We start from the raw sequence: 22,408 nt of genomic DNA on the forward strand, positions 1-22,408 counted from the left end.
ATGATGGAGAAGCATTCATCCTAGCCCGGCATCTCTTTACCCCTGTGTGTGGTTGAGGGAGCAGGGGTGGAGTGGGGTGAGGAAGAGAGCACAGATACCCAATTCTAAAGCAAAGACACATGGGTTCACGTCAGAGAAATCAACTTTATTTGGTGGAAAAGCGGCTCTCGTGTAAAATAAACACCTATCCAGATCTGGTCTGGGAAACCTTTTTGAATGCCCCAGGAAGGCAGGGACATCCCAGATCTGAGGATGGGTTGAGGGATTTCTGCCTCACAGAGAGGGCGGGAGATTTCCTTCCACTCTAGGGGACACGTGAGCAGAGTGTGTGGAAGGTCTGTTCTTGGAGATGTCTTAAACACGTCAGAGACTGGGAATGAAGTAGTCCTCAGCCAGGGTCAGAGGTCAGGAGGTTGGCGGCTGTTCTCTGGGGTTAAGGGAAAAAGCTGGGAGGGCTCTTCAGGGTCAAAGGGGAGGGGCTGTGGGGAATGAGCCCTGGAGTCAGAGTTTGGGTCTGAGGAGCTGGTCTGGGCCCACGTCCCTCCCCAGGTTCTCAGGCCCTCTGAGTATAGCTCCTGGTTCTGTTCCTTCCACTGTCGGAACTTTGCACTTGTGAGTTCAGGATCACCCAGCACTTCCTCCAGGGCCTGCAGTTCCTGCAGCTTTGCCTGAGGTAAAAGTAAGGGGGGGGTGGGGGGTGGAGATCCACAGTCATCCAAGAGGAACAGAACCGAGAAGTATATCTAAGTCCTGCGCCCACCACCAGGATACCCTGGCCCAAGAGTCTGGGTGAATATATAGTCTCTGTACACGGAATCTTCTAGAACTTGCCTCAGAACACAGTTGAGACTCAGGAGTATGGAGCCCTGGATTGAGCTCCAACAGATCCAGGGCTTGTAGCCTTCAGCCTACAAGTCCAGAGCTCACAGTGGAGCTGGGAAACAGACACCACCAGGGCCTGAAGCCCAGAGCCTTATCCTAGCTGGGACCCAGTGTGCACACCCCCCCCCCCCCCCGCTCACCTTGAGGGTGCTCTGGAGTGCCCGGATACGGTGTGCACGCTCATTGAGATGAGGGTCACGGTTGCGCCTCATGAAAGAACTCCGCCATTGTTCATGGGTCAGGGGCTGGGGCTGGCCCAGGAGGGACACCCCTCCCTGCCTCAGCCCCTGTACCATTCCTTCCAGGGCTCTGTCACTGCTGTCTGTGGAATCAGGATGCAGGATGAGTACACATGAGTATGCTCAGGACAGCCCTGAAGCCCAGTTCCCCGCTCCCAGGGCAGCAACCTGGTGAAGAGTTAAAGGAAGTTCTCGGACTCTGCAGGGGTGAAGCCACGGGTGATGTGTCACTCCACGCTTGAGCTGGGCCAGGCTAGGTCCAGGCAGGAAAAGGAGGATTAGCCTGAGCCCCACCACCTGCCATCCAGCCCCTCCCTCCTACTCTGAAGTGACACTCTACTCACAGAAGCGGAGCGGGACCCAGCCTCCTCATCGGGGTCTTCTGCTTCTGTCTCACTGTAGCAGTCTAAGGTGGGGAGTTGGAGAACCACAGGTTGGGTTTGGAGAGCCATGGAGTGGGCCAGGAGATCTGAGTTCCTGCACGCAGCCTGGGGCACAGTAGGGACTCGGTGCTGCCTGGGCTTATTTTCCCTCTGTGATGTACTCACCTTCCTCTCTGGCAGAGGAGGGGGCCCGGCCTTGAGCCTGGTACTTGGAAATGCAGGTAATGAGATGTCGCACCCACCTGTAGGAGAACATGCAAGTCGTGAGGTTTCCAACCACTTTGGCCCACAAAGATCTGAGCTTTAGCTACATCTATTTTTCTCCCCTGAACTTTTTGTCTGATCCGAGAGCCCAAGCATAAAGAGGCGCTTTCTACATTAAGCTATATCTTCCACTTTCTTTCCTGTTTTCTTGATGCAGTGTCTTACTATATTGCTCTGGTTGACCTGAAACTCACCATGTAGCCCAGGCTAGCCTCCTATTTGCAATCCTCCTGCCTCAGCCTTTGTAAGTGAGGCTAATTGAGGCTTACACTTTGTAAGTGTAATTAGCAGAGTGAACCACCTTGTCCCAGATCCACAGAACTGACACTCAGGGAGCAAATGAGGTAGGACTGCTTCTTTGCCCATTTTGCAGATGATGAAACTTGAGGCTTTCTGAGTGGGCCAGGGTTTGAGTCCTGTCCCCTGAGCTCACTCAGCTCTTGTGCTTGGTAGCTGGGGACTGCATGGGAGTAGTGACAAGGAAGTGGCACTCACTTGCTCAGATCAGACAGGGTCTCGGCAGCAAAGATGAAGGGCTTGTACACATCATGGGTCAGCTGGAACACACTGCCAGGGGGCAGAAAGAAGTCACAGCCTCCTCCGGGCATGCCCGTCCAGAATCCAGAGAGAGGCTGGATCAGAAATTCCAGCTCCCTGCCACATGTCCACACCACCTCCACCCTCCTCTCCCCCTTTCCCCCAATCCCATCTCATTCCAAGACTTAACTATTTTTTCTTCTGGTCATGTCCACTCTCTAGGCTGTAGTTGGAGAGATTGATAAGCCCTTCGGCCTTTTCATCCTGGGGGATCACAACACGAGGGTCAGCATGGAGCCCTGGGCCCTCAAGACTCGGCCAGCTCCCTAGTTAACCCCTCGGGTTCCTGGAGCTCAGGGCTGAAGATCAAGGGGCACTTGTAGGCAGGGAAGGGGGAGCAAAGGTATCCAGAGAAACAGCCAAAGGGGAGGAGTCCTGCTCAGGCACGCCCTTTGGCTGCTCGGTCTGGAAAAGCCTTTTTGCTTCCTGGTTTCCCTTTTCCGTTTCATCTGACAAACATTCAAACTCGGCTTTCCAAAGAAGCTTCTAGTGTCCTTGGACTAGAATGTGGCAGACCAGGCTCCCACACATCACCAGAGATTTCCTTTATCTCAGCACGTGGCCCACTGTCCATAAGGATGTATTCTGCTGGGCTGGAGAGATGGCTTATTGGTTAAGAGCACTGACTGCTCTTCCAGAGGTCCTGAGTTCAATTCCCAACCACCACATGGTGGCTCACAACCATCTGTAATGGGATCTGATGCCCTCTTCTGGTGTGTCTGAAGACAGCTACAGTGTACTCACATAAATAAAATTTAAAATAAATCTTACAAAAAAAAAAGGATGTATTCTGCCCTTTCCCCCATTGGCCTCTAAGATGCAGAGGGCTAGAGGCTATCCAAATCTTCCCTGTGGCCTTCAGTGCTCTCCCTCAGAGCTGGATCCAGCAGGCACCTGGGTGTCTATTGAGTGAATGAATGATTGAGTGGCTATCACTAGGATGGATAAAATATCAGGAGAGAAAAAAGAGGTAGGAAGAATAAAAGTGATTTTTTTTCTACACTTAAAAAATGTTTTACATTTATATATTGGGGGGGAGCACCTTTCCATGCATGCCACAAAACACATGGAGATCAGAGGACAGCTTCTCAGACCATGTGGGTTGTGGGTATCATACCCAAGTCATCAGGCTTAATGACAGGCACCCGTCCCCACGAAGCCAGCTCACCGGGCTGTGTTTTCTGAAATGTGAGTCTCACGCTATATAGTCTGGGCTGGCCTGAAGTTTGCTATGTAGCCCAGACTGATGGACATCTGTGCACCATATGAGTGCCCACAGAAGTCATAAGAGGACACTAGATTCCCTGGAACTGAAGTTACAGGTGGGTGCTGGGAACCAAACATCTGACCTCTACAAAAGTTACAAGTGGGGGCTGGAGAGATGGCTTAGCGGTTAAGAGCACTGTCTGCTTTTCCAACTGTACTGAGTTCAAATCCCAGCAACCACATGATGGCTCACAACCGTCCATAACGAGATCTGACTCTCTTCTCGAGTGTCTGAAGACAGCTACAGTGTACTTACATATAATGAATAAATAAATCTTTAAAAAAAAAAGTTACAAGTGCTTTGTAACTGCTGAGCTACTTTTCCAGTCCCCCCAGAACATTCTTTTATACGTGTATAAACTCATTTACCAAGAGCTACCCCCACTTCACAAACAGGACTGTTGGGAAAGTATGCGGCTCTCTGATGTAGAAGGTAAAGACGGTGACCCTCAGATTCCCTTGTTACCTACACAAGTGCATATGGGGGTCTCACCTGGGGTTGGCGGTACCAGTATAGGGTGTGTCCCTTGAGCACAAACCAGCAGCGGCGCCAGCGTGGGCCCATAAAGCCACCGGGTACCTTCCGCAGTAGAAGCCATCCATCACAATCCGGCAGACCCAACTCTCGGCAGGACACCCGGCGGCGGCTCAGCCTCGTGGCTATACCTGCCTCAACACAGCAGACCCTGTTGGTGAGGGGCTGACAAGGATCCTTCGCTAAGTCTACCTGCCCCCATAGAACTCCCCAGCAGAACCGAGGGCATGCTCTGGGCTTACAATGATGTTACAGACATCCTCAGGTAGAGTGGCTTTGACTGGAGAAGCTGGGCATACAGCTTGTGGTAGAGGACAGAGCTCTGTGTTTTATACACACACACACACACACACACACACACACACACGAGAAAATTGACAATCAGAGGGTGCTTTCTCACTGTCTCAGAGGTAGCAAGAGGCCTAGGCTAGAAGCAGGGGTCCGAGTTGCCAGAAAAGGCTATTGTGTAGGTAGCTCATGTGTGCAGTGAGGGGTCACACCCAGCCCTGTGAAGATTTCTAAGCACCCCCCTCCCTCAGCCAGGGCCTCTTATACCTTTAGATTTCTTCCGACCAAGGATGGGACTCTGAAAAGACCACAAAGAGCTTAGAGACGTGTCTAGATCCAGAGCCCACGCCCCTCCCTGCTGAGTCCTCTTGTTTACCTTGTCAGGGTGTCCCGAAGACTCCAGAGGTTCTGCTGTTTCTTCTGGAAGTACGCCTGGTGGTCCAGGGGGAGTGGGCGGGGACTGAGCGTCAAAGGAGGTAGAGTCTGTCAGGCAGGGAGGAGGGAGAGGGAAAATCCATGAGTTTAGGCCCAGGCCTGCAGGCAGAAATGTCAGCATGGGGAATTGGTTGGGCACTCTGGTGGCCTTCCCAGAGCATGAGCCACCTGCTGAGGCTGTCAAGTACCTGTCCAAGCAGGGCTGGGTCCAGGAGTTCCATCTGCTAAAAGACCTTCAGACGGAACCCTGTGGAGAGCAACGGGATATAAGATGGGATATAAGATGAGCCCGTGGTCCTTGCTTCAAGACATACCCTAAGGGAGAGCTTGTTACCTGGGAGACGGTGGGTTCAGGGGCAGCGATTGGCTTAGCAGGTGAGGAGAGTCCAGGGACGTCTGGGAAGCAACCAGAAACAAAGTGATGGAGGTGACCAAGAGAGTCTGAAAGCAGATGTGTGTGTGGGAGTGCAGAGCAGGTACCTGTGAGGGGGTCTCTGGCACGGGAATCTTCTTCAGTACCAGGCTGACCTTTGCTGGTTCCCTCAGCAGCTCCCTCAGCATGTTCTTATGGGACCAGCCCACCTGGAAAACGGGGAGGCTGAGTTGGAGGGTTCTGCAGCAACCCCACACCCTTCCTTCCCTCTCAGAGCTCCCTGTCAGGTCTCACTTGCTTCTCACCACCTTCAGGGAGCTTCCAGGGAGCCCTTTAACCGAGTTTAACCGAGATCCCACCCAGCAGCAGTCGCCATGCGACCTTTCTGTGTTGGCTCACGTCACGCCAGGCAGCTCCCACAGCCCTGGTCTTCACAGGACCCTCGGGTGACTTCCCCGCTCTGCCATCGACCTCCCTCAGTGTCCCTCATCTCCAGACTGCCCGCTCTTTCTCCACCACTCACCACCACCTGCTCATTGACCTGGACAATCTCGTCTCCTGGCAGGATCTGGGAGCTGGTGGCAGCCTGGGGTGAAGAACGGGGCTCAGAGAATGAGGCTTTCCTGGGGCTTGAAGCTGCCATGGCCTCCAGGATAGTCAGGGGTAGCAGGGGTGCTTGAGGCTCTTACCTGAACCCCTACTCGGGACACAAAGTGCAGGCAGTTGCTGGTGGTGTGAATTTCTAGACCCTGTAGAGAGAGAGCCAAGTCAAGCAAAGCTTGGCTTCAGCAGAGGCAGTGAGCAGGACTGAGCAGAAAGGGAACAGAGCCCCACGATGTCATTTTCCTAACTGCTGTGTAACTTCAGGTTTGTGGTCCCCATCTCTTACCCCCCATAAGGCCACAGGGCAACCCTGTCACTGATTTCCGAGTTGAGTCTCAGAAGTTTCATGAATGGAGAACGGGATGGTATGGAGCTGGGGGTAACGGGGAGCAACTCTGATTTTCTCGACTGTTGTTTCTGGTTGTTTCAAGTGTAAGCATCCTCTCTCATCTCTATTAATCTGTCTCCTCTCCCCCCACCCCCGAACCCTGCCAGGGCTGAAATGTGCTGCCCAAGCCACACAAAAGCCCCTGTGTTTGGGAAAGGTACCCAGGAATGGTGAGACCTCAAGCAATTCCTCTGGGTCTCCATATAAACACCTGTACCCAGACTCATCAATACAAGGTGTCGGGGCTCCGGAACCATGTTTCAGGGCTCGGGCAAGGCTGCCAGGGGTCTGCAGGAAGAGGTTAGGAGTCAGAACTCACGGAAGGGTCGTCCACCTGCACCGACTCCAGCACGGCCTTCTGTTCCAGCAGCTCCTCTGGGCTGCAGCTCAGGATGTTGTGACAGATCCCAGCCACGTGGCTGCACTAAGGGAGGACTGCAGGTTGTCTGGCTGCATCTGATTCCATACCCTACACCTCCCCACCCACTCGGGACACTCACAATCCTTAGGATGTTTCGTTCCTTCTCAGCCTCTGGGCAGTCCTGAAAGCAGGGAGCACAGCCCCCCCTTTAGAATGGAGTGGGGAGCACCTTCTCCCGAGAACACAGGCTCCTCCCTTGCTTTCTCTACACTGGTCTTCTTGTTAGAACTATAATGGTCTCAGAGTTTCAACTCCAAGGTTTCATTCCGGACACCTGACTCAACAACAGTCACTAAACATGTCCTAGCCTACCACCCTTCCCAAATGTTACCCGAGCTTCTGCCAGGGAAATCCTATGACCCATCCTATGACCTGTTACCCCATACCCAGAGACAGGCTTCTTCTCTTCTTGCTCACCACAACCCCCTCCCTCTCCAGCTCTCACACCCAATCTTAATCTGATTCACAGTTTATAAAAAGCTCTGGGGCCTAGACCAGCCTGTCCCCTGTCCCCATACCTCCTGCAGGACTTGGCCCAGCTCCCCGCACAGCACGCCAATCTCCTGGCAGGCAGAGAAGTCATTTAAGTGAGAGAAGAGGTACCTGGCAGGGGAAGGACAATGACGATGTTGGACATAATTGTCACCTGAGAATTGGAGATAATGCCTATCTCGGGTGGGACAGGACTTTGTTGTCCTATATGTACCAGGCCCTGTTGTAGGCACCAGGCAGACAGCCATTAAATAAAAAGCTATAGGAGTAATGATTTAACTTCAACTGTTCTGGGCATTACAAATGAGCTGTAAGAGTGTTACACGGGGAAGGCATCCATAAGGAGGTGATATTTGAGGTAAGATACATAGGACAGGCAATTGTTCTCTATTGGTTGAAGGACCAGGGAGATTATTCATTGGTAAAGATGTTTGCCTCTAAAGCTGACAACCTGAGTCTCTAGGCTCAGTGCCTGGGACGCCATGGTGGAAGATGAAAACCAACCCTTGCAAAAAATGCTCTGACCTTCACCACACTACTTTGTGCACACACACACACACACACACACACACACAGGTCCAACAAGCAAACAAAAACTCAACTGTTGATAAAATCATTCAGGTGACAAGCTCTAGGGTGGGTTGGGGAGCAAGGTGGCCCCTTGTCCCTGCTCAGATCTGCTCTGACATATCAGATCTACAGCCAAGTACTGTTTTTCTGCCCCAGACCCTAGAGGACACCAAGGAAGAGAAAAGCCTGATTAGTCACTAGTCACCCATCCCTAGTACCCGTTGAGCCAAGAGAGGAGGGCATGGGCTTCCCGCACCAGCTCCACCGCAGCCTTGAGGACGTCAGCCGGTGTCTCAGCACAGTTGCCCAGAGAGCCTTGGACCAAGCTTTGGAAGGCCTGGGTCCTTTCCAGCAGCCCCTGAGCCAGGCTCTGCAGGTTCTCTGTCTGTAGATTAGAGCCCTGCATCAAAAGAGGGTATATTACTACATCTGCCCTGGCCACCAGCCCACATGGGCAAACCCCTAAGCTGGTGGATGCGACCGCCGGTGCGGGCAGTGCTCACTCACCAGGGCCCGGAGCTGTTCCACCCCATCTAGAATGAGTTCCTGGTGGCCCAAAGGCCACACAGTCAGAGCCTCGAGGCTTTGGGGACAGAGCTGCAGCAGGTACTTCCCAGGCAGCTGCCAGTCCTCGAAGGGATAGTCCTGTAGGGCATCATCAAGGCCTGGAGCAGAAAGAGGTCAGCGTGAGGAAACAGGTGTCATTGTCATTCTGAGATTTTATTACATCAGAGCCCTTCCCCTCCTTCCTGTCCCTAATGACAACCCTGAGCCCCTGGCTTGATTCTGCCCTTCTCACAACTGATGCTACTGAGGTGAAAACCATAGTCGACAATGACTCTAGCACGTGTGTCCAACCTACCGACAGTGCCATCTACCAAATTCATGCTCAAATACCTTGACATATAGTGACCATCACACACAACAAACAGGGGCTGCAGAGATGGCTCAGTGGTTAAGAGCACTGACTGCTCTTGCAGAGGACCCAGGTTCTGCTCCCAGCACCCACAGGGTAACTCACAACCATCCGACAGCACTCTCAGGGTGCACATATGTACATGCAGGTAAAACACACACACACACACACACACACACACACACAAAGTAAATAGAATGTAAAATATAAATTAAATGGGACTGCTAGAAGTGCCTGCTTCTACCCATGTATTTTAGGTGATTGCTGGGCCACTCAGTCCAGAGTCAGGCAGCAAGCAGCAGCCATCACATTGCTGCCAGGCTGTCTACCATGACCTTACTTTGTGGGAGGCAATGTTTTGAGAACTTTACCCATAGTCGGGTATGGCGGTGGCGAATGCCTTTAATCCCAGCACTTGGAAAGAAGAGACAGGAGGATCCCCGAGTTCACAACCAGGGCTATACACAGAAACCCTGTCTCAACAAAACAAAACAAAACAAAACAAAACAAAACAAAACAAAACAAAACAAAACAAAACAAAACAAAACAAAACAACCACTTTACCCATCTGGCACCTTTGCTCTTCCCATTTCTAGAGGGTGGAGACCACCCATCATCGTCCCTGATACACTAATGCATACAGATGTAGCAGCTTGCTCATGCTTTGATGGAAAGCCTCCCATTTCAGGCCCAACTGCCATGGGGAATGTGTAGCCATTAGGTTCTCCTCCACCATTTCTCCTGTGCCATTACAAGGGCTGGATTGGGAATTCAGGACCCAGGGTTACTCGGACAATTTCATTCCCACGTTGAATGTGCTGGCCTGCCATCCTCCCTCCCAGAGGTCACAAACATTTGAGCAACGGAAGCTAGTCACACCACCATGGTCTCATTTTGACCGATTCATGAATAGAGAGGCCTGTGGTCACCTTCCTGGTGAGCGGTAGTAGCCACCAGTGTGGGGGAGTCAGCCTGTTGCTCTCCTGTCTGCTCACACAGAAATGCCTGAGCAGGCTCCAGCTACCCGCCCCCCCCCCACGCCCCTCTGAGAGCCTCCACACCCCGTCCTGCAGCCACACGCCCTCATTTTTCCTGAGTCTGACTGTGTTTGTGACTCTTGGTCACCTGGGGAGTGATCTTCACTCCTGAGGGTGGAGCTGTGTCACCCCTTCAGTATGACTAGGGTTTCTGTTTCTCTTACTGCCAACCTAAGGCTGAGAAAATGACACCCAGGGCCGGCCCTGTTCCAAGACTGAACAAATCACTTCCTGGCTCTGTGTATGTTTCTACTTCTGAAAAATGGGCTTAATAATAGCTCACAGGGCCCTGGGGCACTGAGAAGATGACGGAGATAAAGGGGGTGTGGGCCACTAGAGCCTCCCTGTTTTGCGTACTTATCACCGCACCTGTCTGCCGCCACCCTGGCGGGCGCTAGAACACCCCTAAAGTCTGGGAAAGACCCCTTCCTGCATCTTGGGCCCTCCAGTGTCGCCTGGCCTATCTCTGCCCTCACTGTTCCTGTATTGGGGACGCTGGTCGGCTGGTACAGGGTAGACGCTCTATAAATACCTGTTGACTCATAGACTCCGCAGGTTCTTTCTCCTTTTCCCTCCCTACTTTCTGGTCCAAGGGACACCGCACTAATCCCCTTGAGCCCACTTCGCCCCTGCCTCTCCCGATTCACCAACCTCTCAGCCAAGCTGCCACCTTCCCGGGGGTCCAGGCCTCCACGGGCTCCATCCTGAGCTCTGCCCGTAGCGTCCAGCCCCTGCAGGAATTTCCGCTCCCAGTCCGAGCCCGAGCCCGGAGGCCGCGGGGCTGGGCCAGAGCAGGCAGGGCGGGGCCGCTGCATACCTGGGCCCACGTGGCCAACCAGGTAAGGCAGTGCCACTGCCATTGGTCCACCGCCTGTCTTCCTCCTGCCCTGCCCCTCTGGCATCCTAGGGCTTTGGCAACTAGGCAGTTGGACTCCTGGGCTGGCGCCAAGGGGTGTGTGACTCAGGCAGTCCGGAACTGGCATGGGATTCAACTCAAAACTGGCCTCACCAAGGAGGGAGGATCCCTATAAGTTTGACGTTAGCCGAATCTACATAGTGAGTTCCAGGCTAGCCAGAGCTGTGCATCGAGACTTTGTCTCAAATATCCACAAAACAAAAAACAAACTGGGCTCATATCCCAGCCGAGAGGACCCTGACCTCTCAGCACCCCACCCCCACCCCCAAAAAGAGTACTTGGTGAATGGTTGGCGCAGAAGCAAAGCGCAGGACTAGCCACTATCTACCCATCCCCGGGTCCCCGTGGTATCTATCTCATTATCGCCATCTGGAGTTGTTGCACAGACAGCTGACCTACTTTCAGTGCTCATTTCAGGGCATAACAGTCCTTGCTTCACGGGACATTTGCGAGCATCTGAACAAATGGTGGCTATAAGTGGCATCATCTCAGGATTCTGAAGGCTGAGGCAGGTGGATGGCTCACCTGGACTACAGAGCAAGCCCATTCCAAAACAAAACGAAACAGCAGAAACTGAGTAAATAAAAGCTGCACCGTGGACTCTGCCCCCTTTGACAACCTGTTGAGATTTAGAGGCCCTTTCTCAAAGTAAGACTTTAATCAATTCAGTTATTACTTATTTTAGGGCACAAAGGGCTTTTATTGGTTACCATAGTAAGTGAAGAGGAAGCACCCCAGCCATTCCCAAGACATTTGCAGATGTCAGCTGCCTCCTGAAAGCGCTTTTATTCTTTTTTTTTTGTTGTTTTTTTTTTTTTGTTTTTTTTTAAAGATTTATTTATTTATTATAAGTACACTGTAGCTGTCTTCAGACACTCCAGAAGAGGGCGCCAGATCTCATTACTGATGGTTGTGAGCCACCATGTGGTTGCTGGGATTTGAACTCTGGACCTTCGGAAGAGCAGTCGGGTGCTCTTACCCACTGAGCCATCTCACCAGCCCAGCTTTTATTCTTGCTACAATTTTTGAGTTGCTTTTCATTCTTGCTATGTTGCTCAGACTGCTCTACAACTCAGGGGTTCCAGTGATTTTCCTACTTTTGTTCCCCCCCCAAAAAAAATAGAGACCACAGTTTGCATCACAGAACCAGTTAGAATGATGCCTTTGTTTGTTTGTTTGTTTTTGTTTTGTTTTGGAGACAGGGTTTCTCTGTGTAGCCCTGGCTGTCCTGGAACTCACTTTGTAGAACAGGCTGGCTTCAAACCTGCCTCTGCCTCCCGAGTGCTGGGATTAAAGGCGTGGACCACCACGCCCGGCTTAGAATGATGCTCTTAAAAGCCCAAGCAACTGGGGCTGGGGAGATGGCCAACAGTTAAGAACAGGCAGAAAGAGAACCGGGTTCAATTCCTAGGACTCACATGTTGACTCACAACTGTCTGTAGCTCCAGTTCCAGGGGATCTGATGTCCTCTTCTGCCCACCTCATAAACTGCATGAACATGGCACAACACAGGCAAACACCCATACTCCCAAATCCTTTATTTAAAAAAAAAAAAAAAAAAAAGCAAAAAAGCACAGGGGCTGGAGAGATGGCTCAGCGGTTAAGAGCACTGACTGCTCTTCTGGGTCCTAAGTTTAAATCCCAGAACCCACATGGTGGCTCACAACCATCTGTAATGGGATCCGATGCCCTCTTCTGGTGTGTCTGAAGACAGCTACAGTATACTCATATATAATAAATAAATAAATAAATAAATAAATAAATAAATAAATAAATAAATAAATAAATCTATCTCTAGCCAGGCAATGGTGACACAGAACCCACATGGTGGCTCACAACCATCTGTAATGGGATCCGATGCCCTCTTCTGGTGTGTCTGAAGACAGCTACAGTATACTCATATATAATAAATAAATAAATAAATAAATAAATAAATAAATAAATAAATAAATAAATAAATAAATCTCTAGCCAGGCAATGGTGACACATGACCTGTCTTGAAAACAAAACAAAACAAAAAAAAAAAAAAGAAAAATCACAAAACAATGCTTAGAATTACACCAACAATTATAACAAAACACAAATCTGTGGCCAGGTGTGATGGCACACACCTTAATCCCAGCACTCAGGAGGCAGAGGTAGATAGGCTCTGTGAGTTCAAGTCAGTCTGGTCTACATTGTGAGTTCCAGGGCAGTCAGGACTATGTCGCAACCCATTGATGCACCCTAATAAAAATTTTAATGTAAGCACGTAATATATATTTTATTTCTATTTAGTCTTAAAGAATACTGACTAGCATTGGAACACCTGTGTCCAAAAGCCCAGGGCTGCAGAGCTGCAGTGTTAAGAGCCCTGACTGCTTTTCCAGGACCTGGGCTCAGTTCCTAGCACCCGCATGGCAGCTCAGCTGTCTTTGACTCTAGTTCCAGGGATTCAATAATCGCTTCTGGCCTCTGAAGTAACCAGGGATGATAATGGTACACAGTCATACATGCAGGCAAACATACATATAAAATTTTCTCTTAAAATAACAAACCAAAACCTAAGACACAAATGTGTGATAGATACGCTGAGGTACTTATTAATAAATAGCATTAGAAAAATTAAAATTAAATCTTACTTTTCAGTGGTATTAGGACATCATTTTTCTTTTTAAAGATTTATTTATATACACAGTGTTCTGCTTACATGTATGCCTGCAGGCTAGAAGAAGACACCAGATCTTACTATAGATGGTTGCTGGGAATTGAACTCAGGACCTCTGGAAGAGCAGCCAGTGCTCTAACCTCTGAGCCATTTCCCCAGCCCCAGGGCATTTTTCATCTTAAATAAAAACATAAAACTGGGCCAATGAGATTGTTCTGTCAGTAACCCTGCCTGTCCCCAAGCCTGACAGCTGACTTCAATTTCTAGGACCCACATGAAGAGCTGAATCCTACCTGTGGTTCTGTGACTGCCACACACACACCACAGCATTCATGAACCCCAAGAATTTTAGTATAATTATAGATTTTAAATATATCTAAGGAACACTAACCAAGTATAGTGGGAACACCCCTTTAACTCCAGCACTTGGGATAGGCAAGTGGATGTGAGTTTGAGACTAGCCTGGCCTACACAGTGAGCTCTAGGACAGCAGGATTACATAGACACTGCCTCGAAATAGGAGCATTAGTAGTCTGAGTGGTCTAACTCAGCACTTACTTTTTGTGGTGCTAGGAACTGAACTTCAGGCCTTACATGCTGGGCTCAGCCCTCCTCTCACAGATTAATTAGCAAACAGCTCTAAGGTAGGGAATGCAGACGTGACAGAGAAGTCTGGGTCAGCAGACGGAGAACAGGTAGTAGCCATTCGGTCATCCAAAGTCTAACAGACACAGAGGAACCTAACCAATGGCAGCTACATGACATCAGGGTCCAAGACAAAGAATGCCACCACGTGGGGTTAAGAGTAGGCTACGGGCCGGTCAGTGGTGGCGCACGCCTTTAATCCCAGCACTTGGGAGGCAGGGGTAGGCGGATTTCTGAGTTCGAGGCCAGCCTGGTCTATAGAGTGAGTTCCAGGACAGCCAGGGATACAGAGAAACCCTGTCTCGAAAAACCAAAAAACAAACAAAGTAGGCTAAGGATCAGCAGTTTTGAATCAGTTGTAAACTGGTTCTTCCTTTTCAGAGAGTCTTATGGACCCCAGATGGCTGGGGGCTCCCCGAATGTTGGAGGATGACAACCTTGACTTTCGGATCCTCCCACTGAGTACTGGGGTTATAGACATAAGACACTACATTTGGCTTATGGGGTACTTGATATGGAAGCTCAGGGCTTTACACATGCCAGGCTTGAACTCCTGACAGGCCTGTCTGCCTTTCCTTCTTAATTATACTTAAGTACACTGTAGCTGACTTCAGAAGCACCAAAAGAGGGTGTCAGATCTCAGGACCTTTGGAAGAGCAGTCAGTGCTCTTACCCACTAAGTTATCTTGCCAGCCCCTGTATTCTTTTCTTTCTTCCTTGCTTTTCTTTCTTTGTGTGTGTATATTGTTTTTATTTGTTTGAGACAGGATCTCACTACACAGCCCTGGCTGTCCTGGAACTCACTCTGTGTACCAGGCTGGCCTCGAACTCAAGAGATTTGCCTTCCTCAGCCTCCTGAGTGCTGGGATTAGAGTGTGCCATCATACCCAGCCAACACTTTTTACGTAGTTTTCCTTTCTTAGGTTTTTGTTTGTTTGTTTGTTTTGTTTTTTGGTGGTTCTGGGGATCTTTTGCAGAGCCTGCAAAGGACAGACAGACTTTCTATCACTGAACTAGAGCCCTCCCCATCACTGCACTGGAGCGTTCTTATTCTCTATTTAGATATTCCACATACTATTCTGAAAACTGTCCTTCCCCCCACCCCTTCATTTTCACAGAGAACAAAAAGCTAGGCATGCTGGCCTATACCTTTAATCTCAGCACTTTTTGTTTTTTGGATTTTGTTTTGTTTTTTCAAGACAGGGTTTCTCTGTGTAGCCCTGGCTGTCCTGGAACTCACTCTGTAGACCAGGCTGGTCTTAGACTCATAAATCCGCCTGCCTCTGCCTCCCGAGTGCTGGGATTAAAGGCGTGCGCCACCACTGCCCGGCAATCTCAGCACTCTTGAGGCAGAGGCAGGTGGATCTCTGTTGAGTTCAAGACCAGCCTGATCTACATAGCGAGTTTCAGGACAGCCAGGAGGCTATGTAGAAAAATCCTGTCTCAAAAAAAGAAAAAGCAAGAGATAACAAAATACATGCACACTGATAAATGTAGTTAAAATTTTTTAACATAACATTATAGACAGCTTAATGGCACAAGCAAACCTTTGTCACCCTCAAGCCCACAAAAGATGTTCTTGTGAGAACTCCATCTTTGGTTGGGGGGTGGAGATGAAGTGTACCCTCCCACCAAGGTAGTTGAATTTACAGAACCTCAATGGTCAAGTGGCTAACAGGTTGTATGGCCTCTTTTGCTGAATGCTCACATCCAGTTCAGACCAGGGCCGAGGGAGGCTGCCTAGTACCTGATGGATGCGGGGACTCCTGGGCACTGTCAGCCAAGACTTGGCCTACATGCCTGGCCTGGCCTCTCTGGTAAATGGGGGAGGAGCTGATATTCAGGCCTGATGCTGATCCCTCCTGACAGCTGCTCCTAAGGCTGGCAAGGCAGCAGCAGGCAGGGGGGGAGGGACCAGATTTAAAGATCCAGCCGCCCTGCCCCCTGCCAGACTTGGGTAAGCCGGCATCGGTGAGCATCCTCTGAGCATACAGTGCCCAGGCAAATAGGTCAGGGACCCCTATGCTCTGGTGTCCACTTCTTGGCACCCTGGGCGACACCCAGTCTTCATTTCTGTTCCCATTTCACAGGCCAACAGGGAGGACAGTGCCCCCACTATGAGATTTCGACGCCTGACTCCTGGCTACTTCCGGGTGCTACAGGTAAGGAAATCTACCTACCTCTTCCTCCCAACTTCCCCCAACGACACGTCTGATACCCCCAACAGTCAGGCTGTCACGTTCCCTGCTGCCTGACTAGCCGGGACCCAGATGGGCAGTGAGGCGAGAAGGATTGGGGTGGAATCTCCCTGGGGCAGAAATGGCGCCTGCATCTTCTTTACCCAGCTGCGCCATCTTATACCCTTCTTCCTGCCTAGAAGCCTCAGTTGACCCTTCACGTGCACCCTCTGTGCTCTCCCAGATGCAGGTGGCTGGGGAGCTGAAGGCAGAGCCCCGGAGTCCCCTGGTTGGGATTGTGGCTACATTGTTGGCTGTCCTCGGGTTAGGTGGCTCCTGCTATGCAGTATGGAAGATGGTGAAGCAGCGGCAACCATCACAGGCCCCGTGATGAGGCGGGTAGCCTCTCGCCCAGGCTTGGAGGTAGGCGATTCAGGGGAGGGGGCTGCAATATCCGAATCCCACTTTTTTCCCCTTGGGGATTAGTCTCAGCCATCGCTAGATCCTACTCCCAAGTTTTACGCTGTACCTAGCCAGACTCCAGCCTAGATCCAAAGAAGCAGGGGGAGGATACCCGTTCCAAAGCTGGACCTAGTAGGGAGTAGACATCTTGGCCCAGAAACCCCTGGTAAGGGAAGTTAGTATCGGAGGTGTGCCCTCTTGTCCAGGTCCTTTATTTTGGGCAGAACACCCGGAAGAGAGCATCTCCGCAAACCGGAAATCCAAAATACACACTCTCAGCTTGGCTGATGAACCACTGCCCATGGGCAGTTCCTCTGCCCTGCATCCTTAGGCCACTCAGGTGGACGTGTCCATCTCAGGGATATCAGTGGACACTTCTGTGGGCACGCCCAGCCGCTGGGGTTGAACATACGAGCCCATGCCCGCTGCCCTCTCAGCTTCTTCCTGACTGTAGGGTTCGACACTCAGCTGCTTCAGCCTGGGAAAAAGAAGAGTTGGAGATCGGAGCTCACCGAGTGCAAACCCTTCCTGCATGGCACCCATCCGCCAGTCCTCTACTGACCCCTCCATACCTTTTCTTGTGGTCTTTGGATCGGAAATGGGTCTTCAGGTTGGCTGAATCGATGAAGTACCTCCTGCAGGAATGTAGGGTGAGGGAAAGAGTGAAGGGGTGAGGTCTCTCACACCTCCCTGGCCCTAGCTCGTTCCCAGACATCGGATTCTGAACCCGAAGTGATAAGTGGCGGGTTGACCCAGGGATCCCAAGACAGAACCTTCTAGCGGCTCGCGGCCCGGACCTCGCTGCCCCTAGCTAGTACCTCAGACCCTGCTCCTCCCCAGGCTGGACTCACGCGCAAGCCAGACAGCGATGCAGGCCGCCCCCTGGCAGGTCCGGGTCGGGCTCCGCGTCCGGCTCCGGCTTGGGCCGCGGGAGCCCCTGCGGCCTCAGCTCGCGATGAATCTCATCCAGGTCCGGCCGCCGCTTCTTGGCCTTCATCTGGCGGGCTAAGGAATGTGCTCGGTGCGCGCCGGTCCGCCGAGAGCGACCCATGATCAGAGAGACACCCACACACAAGACCAAGAAACAGGGAGTAGGGAAAAGACCCACACGTGTTGGCGCTTCCGGGCCGCCCAGTGACGTCACGAGAGGCCCGCCCGGGGGCGGAGCAGGATTGGACAGACTGCCTCTGATGACGTCACGGTCGGGTTGGCCGTTTGAGCGCCCCCAGATGGTCGTCGATGATAGTGACTGGGCTCTCGCGGGGCGTGAGCGGGCTTGAGGGGAGCCGGTCCCACTATTCTGCCCGCCCCATCCTCACTTGCCGGTTTCCACACCCCGAATTTCAGTGGTAGGGGATGCTTTTAACGTCTCTGGAAGCACTGTTGCTTGTGCCATGAATAAATTACTTCATAAATGAGAATTAGTGTGGAATCATGGATGGGTCACCCAGAGATACCCCTAGGTTCTAACAAAGAGCCTTGTTCTCCTCACCTACCCCCCACTGGCGTTTCATTTTACATCTCTCCTCTGTTCTCCCTCCCCCACTCTCAAGCAAATTCCTGGGGCAAAAAGCAGAAAATTGTTTCACAAAGAATCTACCACCTAAGGGGTCTGTCCTTGAAGAGTGCTCAGCTCTTTTTACAAAAAGAGCTTTTTGTCTGTTGTTGGTTGGTTGGTTGGCTGCTTGCTTGCTTGGTTCTTCAGAACTGGGGTTGGTGTCCAGGGCTTCATATAATCCAGGCAGGCAGTCTAACAGAGGAGTTTGGGGTGGGGCACCACATCACTAGCCCAAGAGGAAATGTCCCTAGAAGAAGCCCCCCACCTTTGCTTTCTTTCTTTATGCCCAGGGAGGGCTGGCAGGAAAGGGGGAAATGACCAAGAAATGGTGCCTCTGCTCATCTTGGCCTGGTGCCTCTCAGGCTGGCCAGAGCCAGCTCCACTATATGGGGGCAGAGGACCTCAGCAATAATTAAGCATTCTGGCTCTTTGGAACCAGTTGCCAGGAAACAGGGAGTGAGGCACGTGCATCCCTGGGGAGAACAGGTTTCTAGGCCAGACCCGAAGTGAAATGGAAGCCCAGCGTGCTGACTGGAGGTCTGGGATCTTCCAACTCCAACTTATGAGGACTGGGTAGACACAGGGTGGGACCCTGATGAGGACCCAGCTAGAATGGCAGCGATCACAGGATGCATAGGTATGGCTCCTGGACTCAAGACTCCACTCAAGTGGAAAACTTTTTCTACAGCTATTGAGCCGCCATCAGTATTCCCGACTGCAGGCAGAAAAATGGACTCTCCAAAAAGCTGACTTTATTAACTTTGGCCAATTTGGGTCAAGACTTGGGGCTGAAATGGCACAAGCCTGCCCCAACCTCAGAATCCGTGGGATCAAGTTTACCTGCCTGGCACTGTGCCAGCTGGGGAGACTGGTGCATCTTTCATGAAGTCACCGGATCCCGGGGACAGGCTCTTGGTTCTTCCAAGTTTCTGGGACCAGAGCCACTGGTGCCCACTGAGCTACCAGCCTTCTGTGCCTGAGTGCCAGGACCCTTTTCCCCTGCAGCCATGAACCAAGCCTTCTGGAAAACTTACAAGTCCAAAGTGCTACAGACGCTGAGTGGAGAATCTGAAGAGAACTTGGCAGAGGAGGTGGGTACTGTCCTTATTTTCTAGGCCAGACAGACAGCCAGCCAAGGTAGGGAGCACAGAGAGCATTAAATAGTCTGGGGAAGAAGACAATTGTAGGTGGGCTTCCAAACAGCACAGCGCAGCGACAGAGATGTTCAAGAAAATGAAGGAGAGCTAGGGCCATGAGAGAAGCAGTCGCTGACTCCAAGGATCTCAGGAGCTGCCATACGAAAAAGATCGTTCCAACGCCAATATCGGCAGTAGACACAAAAGTACGTTACACTTTATACAGCTTTCTAGTGGACAAAGTTAAGCAAAAGTGGGATCCCTTGCCTGCAGAGTAGTGAGCTCCTGTTTATGGCAGTAGGGAGTGGCTCTCACCCTCTGCGGACCACAGTAGCAGCATCTGATGAAAGCCATACTTAGGCCGTACTTGGTTGTGAGAGAGAAGGCAAAAAGGACTTTGAAACTAAGACCGTTTATGTCTAGTAGTTGTGATAAATGGCAGTTACACAAATAGATGCGGCAGGGGGCAGGGACAAGCCCGGCGAGGGGGTGGATAAGCCTATGATTGGACAGGTGCGTGTCCAAGACTGGCTTCCTGTGGATGTGTCGGCAAGAGAATGCTACAATTAGTGTCTCTGTGGACAGTCCGGTGCAGATGTGAACTGGATTTAGTGAGTTTCCATACATGTGCGTTTTGAGCAGAATTCTGTACCTGCGTGCTTTCATGTGGGCATTTCCGGGGGCTACGTTTGGTTGGTAGAGAAATTTGGAGGGCTGTGCCTAGGTCTCTGTTTAGCCAGCTTCCTGCAGGAGAGGACACAGGAATGAATTGCTTAGCCTCGTGAGTGCTCTTGCCCGGGTGCCTAGACTGCACACCCGTGTGTATACAGGGGGAGAGGTCTAGCCACAAAGACGCTTGTGTGTCTGTAGTAGCACACATAGTGTGCCATTGTGCAAGGTTTCCAGTTCGTTCAGCTGTGTTTGGGAGTGGGCAGATGTAGGTGCTCAAGGGTATCTGCAGAGATTTACCATGCAGCCCTGCGTATGTGAGCAGAAGCATGATGAAGAGATGTGTGTGCCCGCAGGCATTCCTCTGGGCTCCAATGGAGATGCAGGGTGTGTGGGAGATGCACTTCTATGGTACATAGGCTGCCTAGTGCTGGTTAGCAATGGGGCTCCTCTCATGCTTGGGGTTGGGGGTGTCTTATGTCCCAGAGGGAGAGCCCCACCTTGGAGGAGTCTGAGAAGGCAGAACCCACGGAGGAGACGTTCAACCCCATGTCACAGCTGGCCCGCAGGGTGAGTCTGACAGTCTTCCGTTCAAGCCTTGGAAGCCTGACAGAGGCTGTGGTGAAGCCCTGGAGGCTGGTCCATTCCTGACGCCCAGTTCTCTCCTCCCAGGTTCAGGGGGTTGGGGTGAAAGGCTGGCTGACAATGTCATCTCTGTTTAACAAAGAAGACGAGGACAAACTGCTGCCACCAGAGCCCTGTGCTGATCAGTATGTGTGTCCTTAGGGGGCAGGGCTGGAAGGGTCCTAGGATCTCTCTTCTACCTCTGTCCCAATCCTGTAAAGCTTTAGTCCCGGGCTGATACAGCAGGCCTATGTAGGAGATTGGGTTAGATCTCTTGGGACTGAGGTAAAGGGAAGTCCTTCCTGAGGACAGCCATCTCCCTAGAACCCAGGATAGCAGAGAAGACCTTCCTGGGTGCTTGTGATGAAGGGTGGTCTAGATGATAAACCCTCACCTTCCAAAGCAGCTTGTCACCAGCGTAGATTCCTCTTTTGGTTCTCTTGGTGCCCATGGAGGCCTGAGGATCCCCGAGGAGCCCAAAGCGCAACAGTTTGGAAGGAATTGCTTGATAAGGTCTTTGATATTGGGAACAGACTCAGGGTTTCATTTCCAACTGGCTTTGGTTTCACACACACACACACACACACACACACACACACACACACACACACACACACAGAGCCCATCTGCGTTCTTTCAGTCCTGCGCACCCACCCACCACACTCCCTGCTTCCCTAGGACACCCATCCATTAGTCTTGCCTCAGGGCTCCTGCCCACCTCTCCCCCACCTTCCAGTCCCAGGTCTCTGAGGACTTTTCCAGAGGCAAGGCTCCTTCTTCAGCCTTATCACCCCTCCTTGACAGTCCTTTCCCGTATTGACTCTCCCTAACTCCTCTTCTATCTCTCTGTGCCAGGATTTCTTCCACTTTCTCCGAGTACCAAATTCCTCTTTCTCTCAATCCTAGAGCCTAACCACTTGGCTCACTTGGCTCTCTCCCCACATGGGGGAGGGGAGGGTCCCTCCTATAGGACCCAAACAAGCTCACCCCAACAGGCTCCCCCTTCTCCTCTCAAAGTCCCTCTCTGGCTTTCCAGACCTGGCTTGTTGGCCTATCCTCTCTGCACCAGAGTCAACTCTCCAAACTCCTGACCGCTCCATCCAACTCTGGGATCCCGGTTCTCCTCTGCCCAGCCCTCTCACCTCTCCTGATCCTGTCCTCTTCTACCTCCCCTTGCTTTCCAGGCCCTGACCTTGCCCCGACTCCCTTGGCCTCTCTGCTTGTCTTTCCTTCTGTCCACTACCCTGTCCACTGCCCCTCTCTGGGACCCTGGGCCATCCTGCTGACCCCCTGTCTCTCCTGCAGCCCGCTGGCTGCGCCCCCTTCCTCGCAGGCGGCCACAGCTGAGACCGAGCCGCGCGGACCAGGATTCTGGGACGCGTTCGCCAGCAGGTGGCAGCAGCAGCAGCAGGCGGCGGCGTCCATGCTGCGCGGCGTGGAGACCGCCGCGGAGAGGGACCCGGAGCCCCAGGACAAGCCTGACGAGGAGGCTACCGAGTGCCCCGAGACACGGGAGGCGGATCCAGCGGCAGGCTTCAAGTGGGGTTTCCTCACCCACAAACTGGCAGAGATGAGGGTGAAGGCTGCGCCCAAGGGCGACTAGCTGGCCCGCCACGTTGGTGCCCCTTCTTCCCTACCTCCCATAAAATCGTCTGGATTGACACTCAGTGTAACTGCGTAATTTTTTTCAGACAACAGGAAAAACTACTTTTAGGTGGGCGACCTCGTGGGTGGGTGGGGGCGTCTGGCTAAAGGGTTCTTTAGCCAAGAAGAGTGTTCTTTGTGCCAAGGCGCTCCAGTTGACAGGATTTAAGGTGAGACTTTCCAGAAAGCCCTCGAGGACAGACTCCACATCCCTGTCCAGCTTCATTTCATTCAGCAAACC

The 22,408-nt window shown here is 51.8% G+C and overlaps 3 protein-coding genes and 1 long non-coding RNA gene across 9 annotated transcripts; 2 read left to right on the forward strand and 2 right to left on the reverse strand.

The window, feature by feature from the left end:
* Positions 1-124: 124 nt before the first annotated feature.
* Positions 125-10,500, reverse strand: Cnksr1 (connector enhancer of kinase suppressor of Ras 1). Of its 3 annotated transcripts, NM_001081047.1 has the most exons (21): positions 10,341-10,483; positions 8,244-8,401; positions 7,955-8,136; positions 7,193-7,277; positions 6,754-6,795; positions 6,573-6,677; positions 5,952-6,011; positions 5,786-5,848; positions 5,370-5,471; positions 5,224-5,285; positions 5,078-5,136; positions 4,831-4,937; positions 4,722-4,752; positions 4,125-4,297; positions 2,496-2,569; positions 2,264-2,335; positions 1,670-1,746; positions 1,466-1,527; positions 1,290-1,374; positions 1,023-1,204; positions 126-668 (listed from the first exon to the last, which is right to left on the reverse strand). In NM_001081047.1, exons 1-21 carry the CDS (start codon positions 10,390-10,392, stop codon positions 399-401), a joined length of 2,103 nt encoding a protein of 700 aa, NP_001074516.1. In that variant the 5' UTR covers positions 10,393-10,483; the 3' UTR covers positions 126-398. The 3 variants fall into 3 exon arrangements, with proteins under 3 accessions (XP_011248519.1, NP_001074516.1, XP_011248520.1); XM_011250218.3 differs by lacking the exons at positions 126-668; positions 1,023-1,204; positions 1,290-1,374; ... (2 more) ...; positions 2,264-2,335; positions 2,496-2,569 and having other exon boundaries at positions 4,213-4,331; positions 10,341-10,500; XM_011250217.1 differs by lacking the exons at positions 5,370-5,471; positions 5,786-5,848; positions 5,952-6,011; ... (4 more) ...; positions 8,244-8,401; positions 10,341-10,483 and having other exon boundaries at positions 125-668; positions 4,125-4,331; positions 5,224-5,291.
* A 4,889-nt stretch (positions 10,501-15,389) lies between these two features.
* On the reverse strand, positions 15,390-17,675 carry Zfp593 (zinc finger protein 593). The gene is made up of 3 exons (NM_024215.2): positions 17,388-17,675; positions 17,109-17,171; positions 15,390-17,014 (listed from the first exon to the last, which is right to left on the reverse strand). The coding sequence occupies exons 1-3, from the start codon at positions 17,585-17,587 to the stop codon at positions 16,873-16,875; spliced, it is 405 nt and encodes a 134-aa protein (NP_077177.2). The 5' UTR covers positions 17,588-17,675; the 3' UTR covers positions 15,390-16,872.
* E130218I03Rik (RIKEN cDNA E130218I03 gene) lies at positions 15,847-17,957 on the forward strand. 2 transcript variants are annotated; one of them, NR_040436.1, is made up of 5 exons: positions 15,847-15,906; positions 15,988-16,059; positions 16,319-16,497; positions 16,991-17,186; positions 17,507-17,957. It is a non-coding gene; the product is annotated as an RIKEN cDNA E130218I03 gene (long non-coding RNA). The 2 variants fall into 2 exon arrangements; NR_040435.1 differs by having other exon boundaries at positions 16,404-16,497; positions 17,377-17,957.
* Positions 17,958-19,031: 1,074 nt separating this feature from the next.
* Positions 19,032-22,186, forward strand: Gm30191 (predicted gene, 30191). 3 transcript variants are annotated; one of them, NM_001372230.1, is made up of 4 exons: positions 19,032-19,841; positions 20,386-20,469; positions 20,572-20,669; positions 21,829-22,186. In NM_001372230.1, the coding sequence occupies exons 1-4, from the start codon at positions 19,788-19,790 to the stop codon at positions 22,124-22,126; spliced, it is 534 nt and encodes a 177-aa protein (NP_001359159.1). In that variant the 5' UTR covers positions 19,032-19,787; the 3' UTR covers positions 22,127-22,186. The 3 variants fall into 3 exon arrangements, with proteins under 3 accessions (NP_001359159.1, NP_001359158.1, NP_001359157.1); NM_001372229.1 differs by having other exon boundaries at positions 19,032-19,436; NM_001372228.1 differs by having other exon boundaries at positions 19,032-19,185.
* The last annotated feature ends 222 nt before the right edge of the window (positions 22,187-22,408 follow it).

The sequence above is a fragment of the Mus musculus genome, chromosome 4 (assembly GCF_000001635.26).
Source record: "Mus musculus strain C57BL/6J chromosome 4, GRCm38.p6 C57BL/6J".
Taxonomy (NCBI): domain Eukaryota; kingdom Metazoa; phylum Chordata; class Mammalia; order Rodentia; family Muridae; genus Mus; species Mus musculus.

Coding starts and splice junctions, on each gene's coding strand:
- Cnksr1 (NM_001081047.1), bottom strand. CDS start 10,392: ATGGAGCCCGTGGAGGCCTGGACCCCCGGGAAGGTGGCAGCTTGGCTG. Junction 6,678..6,753: donor AACGAAACATCCTAAGGATT/GTGAGTGTCCCG, acceptor GTCCTCCCTTAG/TGCAGCCACGTGGCTGGGAT. Junction 1,205..1,289: donor TTCCTTTAACTCTTCACCAG/GTTGCTGCCCTG, acceptor CTGATTCCACAG/ACAGCAGTGACAGAGCCCTG.
- Zfp593 (NM_024215.2), bottom strand. CDS start 17,587: ATGGGTCGCTCTCGGCGGACCGGCGCGCACCGAGCACATTCCTTAGCC. Junction 17,172..17,387: donor CATCGCTGTCTGGCTTGCGC/GTGAGTCCAGCC, acceptor ACATTCCTGCAG/GAGGTACTTCATCGATTCAG. Junction 17,015..17,108: donor TCCAAAGACCACAAGAAAAG/GTATGGAGGGGT, acceptor TCTTTTTCCCAG/GCTGAAGCAGCTGAGTGTCG.
- Gm30191 (NM_001372229.1), top strand. CDS start 19,347: ATGAGAGAAGCAGTCGCTGACTCCAAGGATCTCAGGAGCTGCCATACG. Junction 19,437..20,385: donor TATCGGCAGTAGACACAAAA/GTACGTTACACT, acceptor CTTATGTCCCAG/AGGGAGAGCCCCACCTTGGA. Junction 20,470..20,571: donor TGTCACAGCTGGCCCGCAGG/GTGAGTCTGACA, acceptor CTCTCCTCCCAG/GTTCAGGGGGTTGGGGTGAA.